Source organism: Alnus glutinosa, chromosome 12 (genome assembly GCF_958979055.1).
Source record: "Alnus glutinosa chromosome 12, dhAlnGlut1.1, whole genome shotgun sequence".
NCBI classification, from domain to species: Eukaryota; Viridiplantae; Streptophyta; class Magnoliopsida; order Fagales; family Betulaceae; genus Alnus; species Alnus glutinosa.
In genome coordinates, this window is record NC_084897.1 from 3,592,388 (window position 1) to 3,612,210 (window position 19,823).

Below are 19,823 nucleotides of genomic sequence, written 5' to 3' on the forward strand. Positions count from 1 at the left end.
TCAAGGCTGTCTTTTCAGATTAATGGTGGGACCCACGCGCAGAAAAAGTTGACCCAAAAAATGCCTGGGTCCCACATTTAAATAATAAAATATTAATAATTTAAATCAAAAATAAAAATTTAAAAAAAAAACAGAGGGGTGGCTGCCACCCTTGGGGGAGGCCGCGAGGCCTCCCCCGAGTACTGGGGGTGGCCGCCTCGACCCTTGGGGGAGGCCGCGCGGCCTCTCCAATCATTTCTTACCATTAAAAAATAATGTTTTTCAATCTCAAAATTCAACACCCAAACACAATTTTTTACCTCGATATTTGTAAAGAGAATTAGAATTCAATTCTAATTCTCAAAATTCAATACCCAAACACACCAACGTTTCACTTAAGGATACTCTAGTAAAATTTACTGTTAAATTTTGCCAAAATTCTCAAAATACTCCTGTATTTTTTAAAAAAATAAAAAATAAAATAAATTATAAACTTTTTCAAAGATTTAGGCATAGGTATTTTTGTAAATTCTGTTAAATTCTGAGCAACGCCTAAATCTTAACATTTTTTTCTCTTTTTTTGCCTAAAAAAAATAAGGGTATTTTGAGTATTCTGTTAGGATTTAACAGCAAATCCTAACACATTTAGAAACATGGATATTTCAATTTGAGACGTTTGCACAGCATATAATTCGATACCATTTTGTGAAGTTATTCCAAATTTAAAATCTTTTAATTTAATGTAACAAACTTTTAATTTTTTACAATTTCAACCATTCGATTACAATTTGAGATTCAATTGATGGTTACAGTAAAATAACCCTTATACACCTAAAAACTTTAAAAAATTACCAAACCAACTAACCATTAGGTTTTTGAGATGAGAAATGCTACACAGAAGACTTTCTTCCGTCTTTTTTCCTACGTGGCATTTCTTTTTCGTTTAAAAATAAAATAAAAAGAAGGGAAGGTTTAAACTAAGAAAGTCAACAGTCTTTGGTTTCATTTCCCCCCAATTTTCAGTTTTCTCCCATTTTTCTCAATTTTCGGCGCCGACCACCGCCCTCCTTCCCACCGTCCAGCTCCCCCACCAAACGGCCGACATCGTCCGGCCTCTCAGAACACCGCAGGCCACCGATCTCGACCCGCGACCCAGCAGACCGTCGACCCCAGACGAACGACGCCCACAGCCCATCTCCATCTCTTCCGACCGGCGACCCATTTCTCTCGGAGATCTGCAGAATATTTCCCCCCATTTCCCCCACCGACCACCGTCCCCCTCCCCCACCTTCCGAGCGCCGCCCACCAAATGGCCCGCCAACCGACACCCAACGACCGGACTCTCTCTCAGACCCAGCAGATCGAGTGCTCTCCGACCAGGTCTCTCTCTCTCCCCCCCCCCCCCCCCCAGCTTTGGTTTACGAATACTGATTTTTGGTTGCCCATTTTTTTTTTTTGGTCACCCATTTCTGTAGATGCATGACCTACCCCACGATTTTATACATGGGCCAGTTCTTTCAATTTTATTTTTGAGATATTTGCTTTGGGTTGCATGTTTTCATAAGCTTGTGTTGTGTTGAATACAAAAGGAACTGGCTTTGTTGTTCCCTTGGACTGGAAAAATGGGTGACAATCATGTTGTTCTTAATATTATTAAGCCTGCGGGCAAAGGCGATTCTTCAAAAGCAGGAATCTTTATCTTCCCTGGATGTATAGGTAGCGCTAATCTATTAATTAGTTCAGATTTCTATAGAACCTAACATTTGCAGTTCCTTTCTCAAGCATAGATTCAACCATTATATGACTTTATATATTCCACAAGATTTGGGTTAGCGAGGTGGAGCTGCAAGGAGATGTAAAGAATTTAACATCTACTTTTTATTCTTTCTGGTTGTTGATGTATGTATTATTGAGGAGTAATTCTTGTAATGGTATGTCCAGGGGTTGAGTGGGATTTGAAAGATTGAAAATTTGATGGCTTTTGCAGGGACCAGTGGATGTTGAATTTGGAATCGTGTTGGATTCAAGGTGTGGGGTCTAGTGGGATTGCAGCAGATTTGGTGAATGATTTTGAATTGGTTCAATTTGGATCCAGTTTTGTGTTTACCTTGTTTTGAGACAGTTAGGTACGATTTGATATCATCTTTGTGTATATTACTGAATTTGGTCACAAAAGATAGATAATAACATGGTGCTTTGAGGTTGAAATCTTGCAATTTACGGTGATCTGAATCTATATTTTATTTTATAGCAAAGTGGAATCAGGATTTTCTGGATTGGATTGAGTTGATTGACTTTATTGTTGTTATTGGATTGACTATGTGATTGATTTTATCATACTCTTTTGTAAGTTGCGATTCCATGTTGATTTAGGGTAAAGTGTGCTCCGGAACTAGTTGCTGGGGACTTTTAGATTTATTTTGGAGGCTTTTAGAGCTTTTAAAGTAAAGTGTATCCGTGAATGGGGTCTTTTTTAGCTTGAGCTTTTTTTTTTTTTTTTTTTTTTTCCAACAAGTTTTAGATATTCCTATGAACTATAATTTAAAGAGAGAACACAAAAGATCTGAGTCAATGGGGAAGTGAATTTTGAGTTCAATTGATACAGGAAATGCTACTTACAATTAATTGGATGGGTCACTTTGAGTGCAACCTGTTTGATCAAATTTCCATTAAGAATTTTGTGTACAGGTCTGGTCTTTAAAGCTATATTCCATTAAAAAAATTTATCTCATTTTGTTTCACAAATTTTGCTGGAAGTTCTTTATTGCAAGCTGTCCCACAGTGGAATTGAAAGCTATGAGTTAGTTGGCAAAGGGATGGGCATGGAAGCTCTATTATATATTTTGATTATTTTGATCATTCTCATGGAATAGAGCTCCTTCTGCAACTTTAAATTAACTTTAAATTGTTTATAATATTTGTGATTTCAGGATAATATGTTAGCCAAATTTAACTTAGTTTTCATGATTATTAGGAGTAACACCAAAGATAGCTTGAGGTGAAGAGGTGTTGGGGTCAAAACATAGCTGCTCAAACAAGTTCAGTTCGGACAATTCAGGACTGTAGTTTTGCTGATTTTAATTTTTTTTTTTCCTTTCTTGTGTTGTTGAGGGGTAATTATTTGTTTGTAACAAGTAACATATACATTGCAAGCTTGAATACATTCTTAAATTAAGAGAGAATAACAATATTTGCTTTTCTTCAGTGACCTCCCGATGTATCATGTCTCCATTACCTCAAGCAGTGTTATGTTATATGAAAATTTTACAACAAAAGTACATATGCGTTTCTTATGTTTTATTGACTCTAACCATTTGGTTCTATAAATACTTTTAACTTCAGAAGATTTGTGTCAAGTAGATATGTTAAAGGATGGTTCCAAAAAAAAAAAAAAAAGATTTGTGTCAAAACATTGTTATTGCAAGATTTATTTCTATTGCTTATATCACAACAACAAATACGCATAATTGCTTCCTCGGTTATAGTATATATTTGTCTATCTTTATCCTTTTGCGGAATGTGTGGCTCAGGAACGTGGTAACCTACATTGGATAGCAGATGAATCCATAATCTAAATTGGAATTCTTCCCTACACCATTAAGTAAGACGCAACCATCTAAGGACATGAAATTATCTAAAAACATCAAGACTGAATCATAAAACCAAATTTCACTACACGAGTTTCTCAGTAGAATCAAAAAGGTTATTCAAGACGGAGGGTGTGACAAAAGTTCAAAGAAATGCAGTCATATTATGAAGTGACAGAGATTACAAGACTTCAATCATTAAAAAAAAAAAAAAAAAAAAAAAAAAAAACACTGTTTTTGAATGATCACCGATCACGCTAAAAAGACATAACTCACTTCCTAATATCCACCTACAATAAATTTTTCAGGTCTGGTTTTGCACATAGATAACTACTTTTCCCAACCAAATAATGGATCATCACTTCTAGGCATGCTTCCTCCTCATCTCCTCAATGTCGACATCATGCAATGTGGTCTCCTCACGCTCATCCACCTCCATGTTTGTTAACTGGGTCGCCTTGGTGGCAGAACAACACCCTCCAATGCCGCAACCTGTTCTAGAGTCAGAGAATCAAGGAAGTCAATAGTGAAATGAACAAGTCAAAAATGAATGAAGGAATACAAAAACAACTAAAAGGACCCAAATAGCAAAAAATCTGAAACATCACACAACATATTGCACTCAAACAACCATTCCAAAGCTTAAAGCAACTAAATAGCTTAACAAGTCTCAAATACATTCCAAAGCTTAGAACTGTATTAAGTAGTGAAAATGAGTTAAAGTATATATAGCACTTCATTTACCGTCATAGTACCAAATAGGCCTGAGATTCCAAGATGTTAGAAGATGATCAAATCAATCAACTCCTCCACGATCAAACCGGTCCAGATATATGCCCTAAAAAGAAAAGCTTATACATTTATAGCATCCAAATGCCATATAAGGAGAAAATGAACAGATATTTCAAAAGAATTGGTTCTTAACAAACACAAGGATCCAAAACTTAAAACCACATGCAATTCTCTGAAAAGTGTATATATTGCACAGACAAACAAATACATGTACAGACAAACCCTACTTTTTAAGCAAAAGATGAGTAAAAACAAATCAAAAGCAAAACTTCTAATGAAATTTTTTTTTTCTGCCTATTGTTCTTACAACCTGAAAAAATATGGAATCCAAGCATAGAAGAATGAATGTTTACCATTATCCTCACTAACCTATACAACAAAACCCACATCAGCATGCAACTAATTTTGATCTTTTAACCTAAAATAATTCACACAAAACGAAAAGAAACTCTATTTACATGAAAATAAAACTGACTCATTCACTTACACAACAAAATCAATCCTAAATACCTAAACAAAACTAAAGCAGATCACATATCTCCATAAGAGCCTCAAAAAAGGACACAACCATAACCTGATTCACAACACGAACCAAAAAACAAAAGAACAACCCAATTCATAAAAACACCCAAAATTATATACCTATCAACACTTTTTTTGGTTCTTAGTACGACCATAGGAACGCAACAAAAAATCACACAAGTTACAACAAAACAAGATCCAGATGATCAAACAACCCATAAATCCAACAAAAACCGCAACACCCACCAGCTGATTCAAAACCTTTAAACTAAAACCCAACACTTAAAAAATCCAAAGAAAGCCTATTACCTTAGTCCAACTATTAGAATTAGTTCAATTTATCTTTCACATTCTCTTGGAAACAGAACAACAAAGCGAAAAAAAACACACAACCCTGCTTTTCATTCTTTGTTTTACCTCAGTTCTCTCACCAACCAAAAACAAAGCAATCAAATAGCAAACTTCTACAATAACGAAAAAAAAAAATAATGACCCATAAGAAATTATGGAACTTAAAGCTCAAAACTTTGAAAAGAACCCAACCTGCTTCAGGTTGCAGAAACCTTCGGAGACAGCAAGAACATAGTCAAAGGCTAAACTAAAAAACCCAACACTTAAAAAATCCAAAGAAGGCCTAAACTTTAGCACCAAACAACCAAAGAAATTAAATTAATTAATGCCAATAACTCAATCAATCAAAAAAATCATGACTTTCAGATTTCTTCTCTCTTCTCTTTTCCTCTGTTTTCCAAGCAACCAAGAAGAGTTTAAGAAAATCATGAAAAGCGTAGACAGAGAGAGGAGAAAACTTACAGCAGGAAAACGGCAAGAGAGAGGGGGGGTGCTCCGATGGGTGGTGGTCGGTGGGTCAGCAAGGAGAGAGACCCAAAATCTGAGAGAGAGAGAGAGAGAGAGAGAGAGAGAGAGAGAGAGAGAGAGACGAGCAGCGCTCGGTCTGCTGGTCGGCGATCTGTCGGTGGGTTGGTGGCCGGCGCACCGTCGACTTTTGGGAAATGGGTTCGCTTGGGTCGAGATCGATGGTTTGAGAGGGACCGTGTTCTGAGAGGGCCGGACGGTGTTGGCCGTTTGGTGGGAGAGTGGGACAGTGGAGGAGGGGGGTGGTGGTCGACGCCGAAAATAGGGAGAAATGGAGGGAAACTGAAAATTGGGGGGCAAATGCCGAAATGCCTAAATGGGGAAATGAAACCAAGGACCGTCACTTTCTTAGTTTAAACCTTTCATTCTCCTTTTTTTTAAAAAAAAAAAAACGAAAAAGAAATTCCACGTAGAAAAAAAGACGGAAGAGGGACGGAAGAAAGTCTTCTGTGTAGCATTTCTCTTTTGAGATTTCTAATGAAAATTCTCATAGAAGAGTAAAATTGCAACAAATTAAAAGTTGAATCCACTAAATTGAAAATTATTAAACTTTATGAGAATAATTGCAAAAGTGATGAAAAATTCAAAGGAGTTAAATGAAATTTCCCTTTATTATTATTATTATGAAAAAGCATATATACTTCCTCAAATTATCATTACATTGTCAATGTCTTGAGTCAATGTCCTCTTAAGTCTTAAATTACCAAAAATTGAATGTCTCCCATTTACCAAAAATAATATTTATAAAAATTATAAATAATATATTTATATAAAACCTAAAAACTAAAAATTTAGGGAATAAAAGTTCAAGGGTGGCCCTTGGCCAAATCCCTAACATGAGCAAATATTGACAATTTTTAATAGTTTGTAGTAACATTGTCCTAATTTAAAGTTTGAAATAACATTATCAAATAGTTGGTATTTTTAATAGTATAATACCATTCCTAGTAGACTCACGAGCTTTCTAATAGTTCTCAGAGCATTCTTAATAGACTAACTAGATTTTACAAGCAAAAATAGCTAATTTTCTTTTTTCCACTATTTAAATTATCAATTTTTTTAAAGCATCTCCAGCAGCTTCATTTTTTTATTTATTCACTTTCACTATTACATATAAATATTCTTTTTTCAAATATTTCTTTATTCTTTCTATAACATTTATATTTTTAAATGTTTGTCTTTTCATAACGGTCATATTTATAAATATTTGTCTTATTTTAACGGTCATATTCTTTTATTTATTTTTTCCTAACGGTTATATTTTTGAATTTTTTTCTCCTAACGGTCGTATTTTTTAAAAAAGGGCATATGCTTTAAAGATAAATAAACGTTAGGATAAGAAATAAAAATGTGAGAGAGAAATGAATGTTTGCTTTGAGTGCGAAAAATAAATAAAAAAAGAGGGGGGGGAGAGAGAGAAATTTTATTATTTTTTATTCTTTTGATAAGTAAACAGTACTTACTATCTCTCATCAAATAAAAATTATCATTTTGCTAAGACTATTAAAGAGGATTTTTTTTCTTCTCTGTTTGTGATATTTAGTGATTTGCGGAGACTATGAAGTAATGTATGGCAAGGTTTGAGGAACCCATGATCCGAACAACCAAATACACACGACTTGAGGCCTTGTCTCTTTTATATTCGAGCTAAATACGTTTGACCCCTTGTGGTTTAAATACTTATTTTTTGCTCTTTATGATTCATTTTGTATGGTATATTGTTTATAACTAAATGCGAATATGGTGACGTCATCCAACTTTCGTCTAAAAATTAATAAAAATCCACGTCACTGGCCTTAAAAACCCAATGTGTGACCCTATGCCTAATTAAAAATAAATAAAAATAAAAACTAAAAATAATAAAAACTTTTAAAAAAATTAAAAACTTTTTAATTTTTTTTTTTTAATTTGTTTTTGAAACAAATAGAGGGGTGACTAAGCCACCCCCGATAGTCGATCTGGGGGTGGCCGAACCACCCCTATCGCCATTTGGAGTGGTTCAACCACCCCTAGAGAGCAAAATGAGGGTAACTGAAACCACCTCCAAGTATGAGTGATCAAAAACTGTGAACCCGCCCCAACTCACAGCCCTGCCCCAGCCGGATTTCAGGCTAAAAAACGCGGGTTCAAATTTATATTTTACATTTTTTTGTGGGGCGAGGCGCAGGTTTAAGTTATTTTTTTACCCGGATCCCCGCCCAGCCTCGTGTGTAAAGACTAAAATCCTAAACTATCCCCCTCATGAAAAAACCCTAATCCCTACTCATTCATTCGATCATCCTCATTCATCATCTCTCGAGTGCCATTCCCTCACGAGAGTCATGATTTCCTCATCCAATCATCCTTATCTCCTCAATGGTGCTCTAGATCTGGGTTGACGAGGAGATCGGGAAAATCGTCAACGCTCACTTCAAGACCTTCGGTTGTAGATCCATGAATTGCAATTGTGTCCTCTATGATTTGGTTGGTGTTTATCGTTGATTTGTTTGTGATTTGTTTGGTTGTTTGGTTTCTCATGCTTCTAGACTTATATGTATTGATGAATTTGGCTTTGCTAACTTTTTAGGTATTGAATTTGGCTTTGGTATGAATCGTATGATAGTTTTCCATGTTTTGGCTTGAATCGGGGACAACCCGCACAATTCACCCCTCAACACCCTACCCTACATATCACCCTGCACCGCACAGATTCTTCATTTTTTGTGTGGTTCGCGGGTGCAACACAAGCCTGCCCTGCTCACCCCTACCTCCAAGAGCTTTGGGGTGGCTCGACCACCATTGTTTGGCCTGTAAGTTGGTTTTTGGCCACTCCCACAAGCCTAAAAGAAAATGAAAAAGAAAAAAAAAAATTATATATATCTTAGGGTTTAGCCATTGTGGGTTGTTGAGCCCACCCAAGGCTGTTAGGGGTGGTTTCGCCCACCCCATATTGCTCCAGCTATTCCAAAGGGTCATGGAGTGGCTTAAGCCACCCTTCTATTTATTTATTTTTTTATTCAAAAAGTTTTTTTTATAATGTTTTTAATATTTTTAGCTTTTTATTTTTAATGGGACATATGACACGTGATAGTTTCTTAAAGGTGTTGACGTGTATTTTCGTCAATTTTTAGTCGAAAGTTGGACGGAGATACCATCTCTGTCTTTAACTATAAACAAAATACTATATACAATATAGAAGGACCCACACAAAAATCAAAAAAATTAAAATCTTTAAACCACCTAAAGATACTACTTTTTACCACATTGACAATGTGGCAAGGTGGTCTTATACCTTAATTTATTTTTAAAGAATAAAAAAATTTAAAAAGTAGTGGGGACCACCTTGCCACATAAATTAGGTGGTGAAAAGTTGTGTCTTTAGATAGTATTCGATCATTACGAGTAATTCTAAACGTCATACTCATGTTCCTCTTGTGTCCCTTTAAAAATGATGTGGCTTTTAAAATCACCATGTGATCAAAATTCAATTTTGATCAATCACAAGCTCAATGGTGATTTTAAAAGCCACCTCATTTTTAGAGGGATACAAGAGGGACATGAATATGACATGTAGCATTACTCGATCATTACTCTTATATTATTTTAATTCATTTGTGTACTTATAAAAAATAATAATTAAAAAAACAATTATTCCATTTGCGCGCACTAATCTTAAAAAGCACACCAACTTTTCTTCCCACTAAAGGTAGAAAAGCTTACGTAGTACGCAACACAATGCACCCAACGCAGAAAACCACAATCAGGGAATCGACTGATCACCATCGGACGGTACAAAACTACAAGATCTAAAGATAAAATAATTCTCCAGTGTAGTTCTCATCCCACCCAATCCACCCCCATCCCGCGCAATTTGAATTTCATGCTCGAAAATCGAGCAATTTAGGCACACACAGAGACAGTGAGAGAAAGAGAGAGAGATAAAGGTTGATGAAGAGGAAAGCCCTAAAGAAGAGCGGCAACGGGAGGAGTAGAGAAATGGAGGGCACGCTAGCGAGGCGCTTGCAGGTTCAGCTGGGGCAGATCTCAGTGGCTCCCTTTCACCACCAGGTCCACCAATCATCTTCTTCCACCTCATCGTCACTATCCAACCCCCCCTCTCTCTTCCAGAAACTTCTGGAGCAAGAAGCCGCCGCGGAGGCGAATCTTCCGTCCGACGCCGATGCCGACGAGAAAGATTTCATTCTCAGCCAAGATTTCTTCTGGTGAAACTTTTATTTCCTTCACAGATTTTGCTTACAAATGAATGAACAAATACTGGATTTTATAGGGTTTTAATGTGCAATTTTGGAGGAAAAAAATTGATGCTCTGATTCTTTTTGTGTTATACGAAGACTTTCTGTTTGTTTATTTTACCATCATTTTTCTTATGTTTTTTTTTTTTTTGGGGGGGGGGGGGGGGGGGGTTTGCTGTGAATGTAGCACTCCAGATTATATCACCCCGGATAATCAAAATTTACTGAACGGTTTCGATTGCAACAAGGTGATGTAAATCAATGTCTCAGATTTCATGCTTAGGGATGTGATTTTAGGATTGATAAAAAAAAGTTAATATTATTTTTTCGCTTTGTTTCCACAGGAAAATATTCCTTGCCCAATGTCGCCGGATAAGCTGAATACTGTGAAGAGTAAGAGGCGTCGGCCAGGTGAGATTATTGCTGCAGTTGTGAGTTTTTGTTTGTTGAATGTTTTCAGATAATAGATTGAGGGAACCCATCGGATTGTATTGGTTGATAGAGTCATGAGAATTGTCTCATTTGCGTCCTCTGAAGGAACGGTGTTGTTATTATATACATGGGTTTCACTATAAATTCTCGTTTTTATAGGTATGTGAACTTTAAAGATGTCCTTATATGAAACATTTGAGGTATCTAGGATTGAAATTCTCCACAAATTTGGTTGTTTGTGCTAGTTTAGTTTGAGTAGTGTGAGGAAGCAAGCTATATTCATAGTAACTACTTGTTCAGTGCTAGTTGGGATACCGTAGTGAGCAGGGTATGGGAGTCAATGTGTCTTGTGGAAAAAGGTTTTGGGTATTGGTTGTAATGCAAGATTACCTGAATTTGTATTTAATGTCAAGTGGAGCATGTGGTTTTGCCTTACATTTGACAGAAAGTGGGTTCTCTGAACACCTTTACTCACCAATGCAGTACAACACAGGTATTAGACAGCGAATGTATCTAAAAGTCATTGGGTCGTACTCTGATAATGGTAGGTTTGTTTGGATTACACTGTAGAACAGAGATGCTCGTTTCCTTGCATCAAGTTAAAAAAAAAAAAAAAAAAAAAAGGTGCACTGTGAATGTGAACAAATTGTATACCTGATTAGGATTTAAATTATAAAACTTCCAAGAACTTAAGCTTTTCATTAACATCATGAAATTGGAGAGAAACTTCTCTGAAATGAACAGCAATGCGTCCTAAGATGTATCTAAGTAGAAGTTGTTTTTGAAACTGTTTGATGAACATGTCTGATGTGTGGAATTATGCAGGCTAGGGTCTTGACCCCTTGTTCAATAAGCATGAAGTACACGGGATGTTGCAATTCTTATTGTATCTATCCATCCCTTTCCATTAATTTCCTTTTTGTGGCAGCACTTTGCTACCTGCCTGTGTATTTTATTTACACCTGGAAGCAGACAAAGTATTGAATACATATTTACAACAAATCATTTTTATTCCATGAATTTCCACTTTTTTGTTGATTTAAACTTTTCAGATGCTAAAAGGTAGTGCCTTCCTTTTTGCAACTGAACTTCTATGCTTTTTGCAGATAGTATCTTGGTAAATCCTCTCAGTCCTAGCTTGTCTGGCCATCAACAAGTGGTGGAACTTGCAAATGATACATTTGGTACAGATACTGATGAAGTGAAGTTAGATAAAGTAGCCGTATCTGGAACACAGAAGATTCATAATTATGTATCACAATCTGCAGTTGCCTTGCGCTGTAGGGTTATGCCCCCTCCTTGCATTAAGAATCCATATTTGATGGGTGCTTCAGAAATGGACTTAGATCCTTTTGGCAATCAAAGATCAAAATGTGCAGGTACAGTTCTAGTTTCTAGAGGCTCATTGTAAGATTCATTTGAGAAATTTTCCATCCATTTTTCCCTTATTCCTTTGGAGGTGGGAGATTGAGTTGGCAGAAGGTTCTCAGAGATTCTTCATCTTGAAGTTTTAATTCCATAATGCTGCAACCTGCAGGTTTCTTTCCAGCACTTATTGGTGGAGATGGCCTTTCACGCTATCACACTGATTTCCATGAGATTAAGGTACCTGTAAATATGCCTAAATTTATGACTTTCTGAAAAATCATTAGTTCTTATTCATATTCTTATTTGTCAAGTTTTGGGCTCTTATTGCAGCAAATTGGTACAGGGAACTTTAGTCGTGTATTCAAAGTCTTGAAGAGAATTGATGGTTGCTTGTATGCTGTGAAACACAGCACACGGCAGTTACATCAAGATACAGAAAGGTAGCTTCTTTATGCATTTAGATACTTCTATGTTATGGTCAAGTAACTTGCTTATGCAATAATATTTCACTTTGCAGGAGGAAAGCTTTAATGGAAGTTCAAGCTTTGGCAGCTTTAGGTATGTATGTATATTTTCTCAGTTTTTGTATTTCTGCTTAATATCTCTTCTATTGAATTTGACCATCTTTCCTTTCTAGGGTCTCATGAAAACATTGTTGCATACTACTCTTCTTGGTTTGAAAATGAGCAACTCTACATTCAGATGGAGCTCTGTGATAAAAGCTTATCTATCAGTAAATCTTCTCAATTATTCATAGAGGGAGAAGTATTGCAAGTCTTGCATCAGGTTATGTTCTTTCTGGGGCATTTTGTTTACCTCACAATTGAAACTTCATGATAACTAAATAAAATGTGGCACATGCAGTAGCATGAAGGCATTACTAGATTGATCACATAGAACTTTTTGCTTTTGTTTTTTTTCCTTGCAAAAGGAATATGGTATAATAATAGCAATGATTGTGGACCACAAATTTATTTTGTAAGTCTATATCACTTAGAAGATATAATTGTACATCCGTACACGTGATACAATGGTCCTAAGTAGCTGTTTACTGCTTTCTTTTACATAACTATTCATTGTGGGTGCCAATGTTTTGTACACGAGCTCCTTATCTCGTGTGTGTTGAAGTTAAACTATAAAGATACAGTGTCAAGATATTCTAATATAAACTACTTATCAAAAAAAAGATATTCTAATATTAACTAAAATATTGAAGGCTACATGGTTACCATTGAAATAAACTTCATCATTGAACTTATTGTAAGAGTTATCATTGAACTTATTGAAGGCATTGGTTTGCTAAATTGACATTCAAGATGTTATCATGGGTTCGACTAAAGACTCAAATATGCCAAATCATTTTGTAAAGTAAAGCTCAACATTTTTTTTTTGATAAGTAGAGTATATTCAAAAGGCGCAAAGGGGCGCAACCCATAGTGCACAGGACGTATACAAGAAGCCCCTAATTCAAAGAAAAAAGATAGCACTTATCTATAAATTCAAAAAAAGAACACTCATGCATAAGCTGAACTTTTTCTCTCCACATAAACATCGTTTGTAGCATTATTCTCTTCAAGTTCATCAAATCAATCTCACAATCTTCAAAACAGCGTGCGTTTCATTCCCTCCAAACACACCACATTAAAGTAAAGCTCAACATACAATGAAGCTCCTCAAGAGAAGGGAAGTAAGAGACTCTATGAAGGCTTTCATTTGGTACACATAGCTATACATAGTGGTTGGCTTCGAATCATGTTAAGCCCATATATATGTCCACCCCTATACCCTCTAAAACTCTCCTAGTGGGGAACTTATCCATACAAGGACCTAGTTTTCTGTGTAAGCTCTTTCTTACCAGGCAAGAGATAGAATTGGAAAAAGTTGGATAGCTCATATGGAAAGGATTTGGAATGAGGAGGGGGAGATTCTGTGCCAGCTCTCTGGTTAGTAAGAATGCTGGATGAAAACAAAGTTGCTAGAATGTTGTTTCGGAAGTGTCCCTCCAATGGGAGTTGAACCTCTGGTTTGGTTGATGGTCAATCTAGGTGCTTTTTTATCTGTTCCAGCAGCATAAATGAGACACACAAGAGCCACTGGCACCAGATAGATTTAATGCCAGCATTTAGAATTATGGGCATGTAGTTTTTGGTTTGTGAAGAGATTATTCTAGCAATTTAATCTTCAGTTTTGGTGATGATATGAATCTTTTGCTTGCTTCATTATGTTTGAACTACCATTATGAAGGAAGGCCACAATGCCATGGATTACTAGATGACATGCATTCTTTTATTTTGCTTATTTTTGTAAAAAAAGATGGAATGCAATCTTTTATTTTTGTTTTTCTGTTCATTTTTCCTTGTCTTTTGTATAGTCTTTTTATGAGATCCAGAAGCCAACATGGTTCTCTATATTCTTCAACTGATCCTAACATCTTTTGACTACAAGTTTTCTACTTCCATTATTATTTGCCATTTCTGATACCTAATTTGCACAGATTGCAAAAGCATTGCAGTTTATACATGAGAGAGGAATAGCTCACCTAGATGTAAAACCTGATAATATTTACATAAAAAGTGGCGTTTATAAGCTTGGTGATTTTGGATGTGCAACTCTCGTTGATAAGAGCCTGCCAATTGAAGAGGGTGATGCACGCTATATGCCTCAAGAAATATTGAATGAGAAATATGATCATCTTGACAAAGTTGATATCTTCTCCTTGGGAGCTGCTATTTATGAGCTTATTAGAGGGTCGCCTTTGCCAGAATCAGGATCACAGGTTTTGAATCTCAAAGAGGGAAAATTGCCACTCCTTCCTGGTCATTCATTGCAACTTCAAAATTTACTTAAGGTACAATAAGTTCTTCTATCTGTCAGTTGTGCTTGAGCTCTTCTTTTGTAACTGAGGAAATATTACTCCTGTCATCTTTGTTCTGCGTGGAAAGAAGCTTTGGATGAAAATTGCATGGAGAATCATTAATAGAATATTAATTAGGTTGAGTACTATTAATCTGCATCTGGGCATAGTTCAAATTGCTCTCATATGCTTTCTTTATCTTGTAAAAGATAATATGTTTGTCTTTAAAAGAAAGTTGGCTTTCATCAAATATAATTTTTAAAGTTGATTTTTAGTTATAAGAAACTTTCAATGACATTGCCGATTTTATCTTCTGTTTTGCTAATTCTATTAGGTGATGGTAGACCCAGATCCCGTCCGGCGGCCTTCCGCTAAAGAATTGGTAGAAAATCCAATTTTTGGCAGGGTCCTCAGAAATGCAACATATTAGTTGCAACCTTGATATTTTTGAGGAGGACTGGAATGTTGTATTTGCAGCCACTAGTAATCAGCTGACCCAGCAAGGAGGGCATGGGGTAACTTATGAATGGCCGATTGTAAGCATATTTTTTGTTCACACATGCAGTCTTTATGCACCAAGTTTTCCCCCCCAGGGTGCAGATTTTGTAAAGTATGGAGAGAGGCAATCTTGAGTGATTATGTATCATGGATTGAAGGTATGCAATGCTAATGGAAATGTTTTCACTGTTGCAGCATATTTTCTTGGCCTTCCTTAATTACATTTCATTAGATATTGGAAGGCAAAATAGGAAGATTAACAAAATCTACATTTCCATTTAAGATATTTTGTTAATTAGTATATACCAGGCTGAATAGATAAACATGACCACCAAGTTAGTGCACCACATGCCAATCCTCCGTGTCTTAAAGTATATGGCAGTTTCAAAATGAAGCATTTATCTATTTAACTTATTAATTTATTTTTGGGAGCACTTCACTTTTAGGGTGCCGAACTTTCATAAGTTTTTAAAGAAGATACTTGAACTTCAAATCATCTCAATATAGGGTATTCATTTTTCAGAAAGTTTCAATTAGAGGTATTTCATTAGGATTTTTCATTAAATTTTATTAAAATTCTCAAAATACCATTGTAATCGCAAGTAGGGGTGAGCATGGAGCGGGGGTGCGGGGCGGGTTTGGGAGAAGAAGATGAAGAGACGAACTTCACTTAAGGGTACTGAACTTTTATTATTTTTAAAAGAAGATACTTGAACTTAAAAATATCTCAATTTAGGATATTTATTTTTCAGACAGTTTCAATTAGAGGTCTTTCGTTAGATTTTTTTTATTAAATTCTATTAAAATTCTCAAATACCATTGTAATCACAAGTAGGGGTGAGCATGGGGCAGGGGTGCGGGTTGGGGGGTACAGGGCGGGTTTGGGCAAAGAAGATGAAGAGACGAAACAAGAAACAAAATCATGAATTTATTCAACACATAATCAAAGATCAAGAATGAGATAATAGCATATTTGTTTACAGGAATCATGAATATTGCCAATAAAAGATTATGCAGGCGCACTTAAGAATTGGGCAGATAAAGTGGTTAGGAAGTGAGGTTTGAAGTACTCTAGAAGTTGAATATTGAGTCGAAAAACCATGGTTGCTAGTTTTCTTCAGAAATGGAAAAAGTAGAGGGGTTCTTCCTGTCTTTCTCAGAAATAGAAGGAAGATGACGAAAGGCGAAAGGGGGTGAGGGGTTGCAGGAGAAAAGGAAGAAGATGAAGGGCATGCATCTTAAAGGTATGCGGCTAAGAAAATAAAAATGGCGAAGGGGGTAGTTGGGTAGGGTTTTTAGAATTTTAAGTCTTTAGATAAGAGTCAGAGGGGTGGGCTGGGGCGGGGCGGGTCCCTGGAATTTTTTAAATTTCAATCCGCAATCCGTTTCGCTCGGCACGGGTTGATTAAAATCCAATCCGTACCCGTAGAAAAAAAATAATACTAAAAACAGTATTTTTAGGGCCGGGACGGGGCGGTGCGAGTGGAAGGGTTTTTGCCCACCCGTAATCGCAAGCATAATTCTGAAGCCGTTTCGGGAGGAAAAAATCAAATTGCAGGAGCCAAACATGGTGTAATTAAAGAATATGGATTAAGGACAATTGTTTTAGTAAAGTAGGTGACTAGAACGTTTTGGATGCCGGACAAAATACACGTATTGAATCTGTCTTTGTTGTTGGTTGCCGTGCATATATGCTTTTTGCAACACAAGTTTCGACAATTTAATATATATAGAGCCAACAAGACCAGACAATATCCAGAATCTCTGGAAGGCAATCAGAGCCTGGCCTTTACAATTGCTATCAAACATAAGATACTGGATTTTCGTTTTTCTTTATTATAACCATTGGTGAGACCAATAACAGCAGTGCGGTATAGCCATGATAGCTAGTTTTTGAACTCTTTCTTATTTGGAATTTTTTTTACTTACAATTCTTGATTTTTCATTATTTTTGTAATTAAATATTCAAAATATAAAAAAATGTTAACTTAAGATATTTATTTTTTCAATATTTTTTTTCTTTTCAATTTCAACATTCTTTTAGAGTTTTTTGTTAAATCTTGTCAAAAATTTTAAAATATTTCTTCATTTTTTTAAGAAAAAAAATTGCTAAGATCTATATGTTAGTCATAATTTAATGAAATTTGTAAAAATACCATGCCTGAATCTTTAAAAATCTTTATAATTTTTTTTTCTTCAAAAAAAAAAAAAACATTTTGAGAATTTTGATAGGATTTAACGGAAAATTCTAACGAATGAGTTGAAATTGAAAAAAATTGAAAGATGGATGCCTTAAATTAACACTTTTTTAAAATTTGAGTATTTCATTGCAAAAATAATAAAAAATTAAAAGTAATAAGTGAAGTTTTTCATTTTATTTATTTATTTAGTTATTCAAATGGGTCACCATCTGATTAATATTTGTTGCAAACCATCCATATATAGACTCAAACAAACAAAAAATTATGTGGATCTCCTGCACCGGTGCCATCTAACCTATCTAAAAAGCAACATGTCCCTCAAATTATTAATATTTGGGTTTTGTTACATGCTCGATTTCAAGTGCGTGCGTACGTAATGGGATTATTTTGGAGCGGGTAGGTTCTTAGAGGGAACTTGAAATCTTCAACAATATAAATTGTTAAATAGAATTTTCCTTAATGATCTTTTATATATATTGATAAAAAACAAATGCATTCATGCAGGCAGATAATTTTGTATATTTGTGGCCGAATATGCACTCGATCGATCGTTATAATATACATATAACAATCTTTTAATTTGCATTCACTGTCTAGCTGTGTCAGAAAGAGTGCAATAATTACCATAATTCTAGCTAAATAATTATTCAAATTACACTAATTGCTTTAAAAACTATAATCTTTATACGTTTGGTGCATGCATGTGAAGGGGCATCTTAGCCTGGTTTTTTTAGGTTATCCATGAAGCAAGCAGCTAGCATAAACAACAAAGAAAAATCAGCCTACATAAATTAAAAAAGGAAAAGTCAAACTTATTTATTCATTTATTTTTATGTTGAAACCAAGATGAGATGGGCGTGGAAAGATATATGGTATATTAATTAAGGACATAAATTTCTTCCAAATTGGTTTGTAGGAAATTTTATACAACTCACATATTAGATTGACACGTGTCCCTTAGCATGCGAGAGCTGCATGTCACTCACATGTTTTTTTAATAGGATTAATAAAAAAAATATGTGCTTTTCACATGTTTAAACATTTGCTTCGTTAGACCAAGTCTGAGTATTGTACTTGCTGAGCAAGATTTCTCTTTATGATCAATAATATCATTTTTTTTTTTTTTTTAAAAAAAGAAGACACATGTCACTTTTATATGTGAGTTGTATAAAATTTCTTACAAATCGATTTCTGTCATTAATGTATATAACTCTTATTGCTTAGTGGGCTGTGGGGTGGTACGTTGTCTCATATTCAACAGCCCAAATAATTTTTTGGGTTAAATACATATTTGCCCCCTGTGCTTTACGACCTTTATTTTTTTCCCTCTCAGTTTCACTTTTTATCAAATTTGGTACCTGTAGTATATGAAAAGACAGAAATGGTACTTCTGTTTGATTTCCCGTCCAAAACTAACGTCCACCCACGTCATTGGATACCTAAAAATTTGAAGCCCAGAACCTAATTCTTTACACATCGTTTCCAATAACATCCAGACAACAACATGATAGAAAATGTCGTGGGTGGACGTTAGTTTTGGACGGGAAATCAGACGGAGGTACCATTTCCGTCTTTTCATATACCACAGGTACCAAATTTGATAAAAAGTGAAACTGAAGGGGCAAAAAATAAAAGTAGTAAAGCACATGGGGCAAATATATATTTAACCCTAATTTTTTTTATCTACAATTATTGGGCTAATGTCAAACTCTTTTAATATCAAATAATTATTAAGTATACTTACAAAAAAAACAAAAAAAAAATTATTAAGTATGACATTATTGTTCGATTTCTCTCTCCGATCCGTTTCAAACTCAACCATAAAAATAAAAAATTAATAATATTTTCAACCTCTCAGCACATATTAATTAATGGAAAAATGCTTGTTACACAACAGGTTGTGCACAACAAGTGCACAACCTGTTGTGTAAGTAACAAAGCTCTAATTAATGTGATTTTGTTGGCAGTTGGGAATATGTATAGGAGGGAAGTCAACGTAATTAAAACCTGCAATGTTCATTGAACCCACGTGAGTAACTTTTACAAAAGTCAATTTGACGATGCCGAGGATCTTTATTGAAAGTGTCGCACGTGACCATGGCTAACCTCACGTGCGGTGGGTGGTGCCAGGTGTTGATAATCGGAAGCAAGTGTTTTGTTTGTGTATGAAACCATCGGTTTGCTTTAAAGAGTTCGACGGTCTTAGAGTCTTACACGCATAAGCGCGCACGAGAGGCTGACCTTTGACCGTTGGTGGAGTCGGTTTGTTGTAACCTCCAAATAGGACGGCACGGACTGCCTGTTGAGAAATACTAACTATACATTTTACTCAATATTTCAAGATGATTCCAGTATATACCTGGTCACCAATTTCAAAAAGAGAGAAAAATTAATGTGTTTAATTTGGCGGTGTCTTTTTTTTTTTTTTTATTATTTTTTTAATTTAAAAAATTGTATTTATATGATCAATATATAAGAAATT

The 19,823-nt window shown here is 35.3% G+C and overlaps 1 protein-coding gene and 2 long non-coding RNA genes across 3 annotated transcripts; 2 read left to right on the forward strand and 1 right to left on the reverse strand.

Annotated features, from left to right (window-relative positions):
- Positions 1-1,501: 1,501 nt before the first annotated feature.
- Positions 1,502-2,187, forward strand: LOC133883118 (uncharacterized). Its single transcript, XR_009902815.1, has 2 exons — positions 1,502-1,834; positions 1,967-2,187. It is a non-coding gene; the product is annotated as an uncharacterized LOC133883118 (long non-coding RNA).
- A 1,520-nt stretch (positions 2,188-3,707) lies between these two features.
- LOC133852261 (uncharacterized) lies at positions 3,708-6,066 on the reverse strand. Its single transcript, XR_009895909.1, has 3 exons — positions 5,694-6,066; positions 4,311-4,404; positions 3,708-4,058 (listed from the first exon to the last, which is right to left on the reverse strand). It is a non-coding gene; the product is annotated as an uncharacterized LOC133852261 (long non-coding RNA).
- Positions 6,067-9,468: 3,402 nt separating this feature from the next.
- LOC133851901 (wee1-like protein kinase) lies at positions 9,469-15,337 on the forward strand. The gene is made up of 10 exons (XM_062288527.1): positions 9,469-9,958; positions 10,176-10,236; positions 10,333-10,399; positions 11,527-11,799; positions 11,958-12,025; positions 12,119-12,228; positions 12,306-12,346; positions 12,426-12,574; positions 14,283-14,636; positions 14,977-15,337. Exons 1-10 carry the CDS (start codon positions 9,684-9,686, stop codon positions 15,070-15,072), a joined length of 1,494 nt encoding a protein of 497 aa, XP_062144511.1. The 5' UTR covers positions 9,469-9,683; the 3' UTR covers positions 15,073-15,337.
- Positions 15,338-19,823: the final 4,486 nt, after the last annotated feature.

Excerpts from the sequence above, each read along its gene's own strand:
- LOC133851901 (XM_062288527.1), top strand. The coding sequence starts at position 9,684 with ATGAAGAGGAAAGCCCTAAAGAAGAGCGGCAACGGGAGGAGTAGAGAA. Across the intron at positions 9,959-10,175 it reads CTCAGCCAAGATTTCTTCTG|CACTCCAGATTATATCACCC; the intron begins GTGAAACTTTTA and ends CTGTGAATGTAG. Across the intron at positions 12,026-12,118 it reads CTGATTTCCATGAGATTAAG|CAAATTGGTACAGGGAACTT; the intron begins GTACCTGTAAAT and ends CTCTTATTGCAG.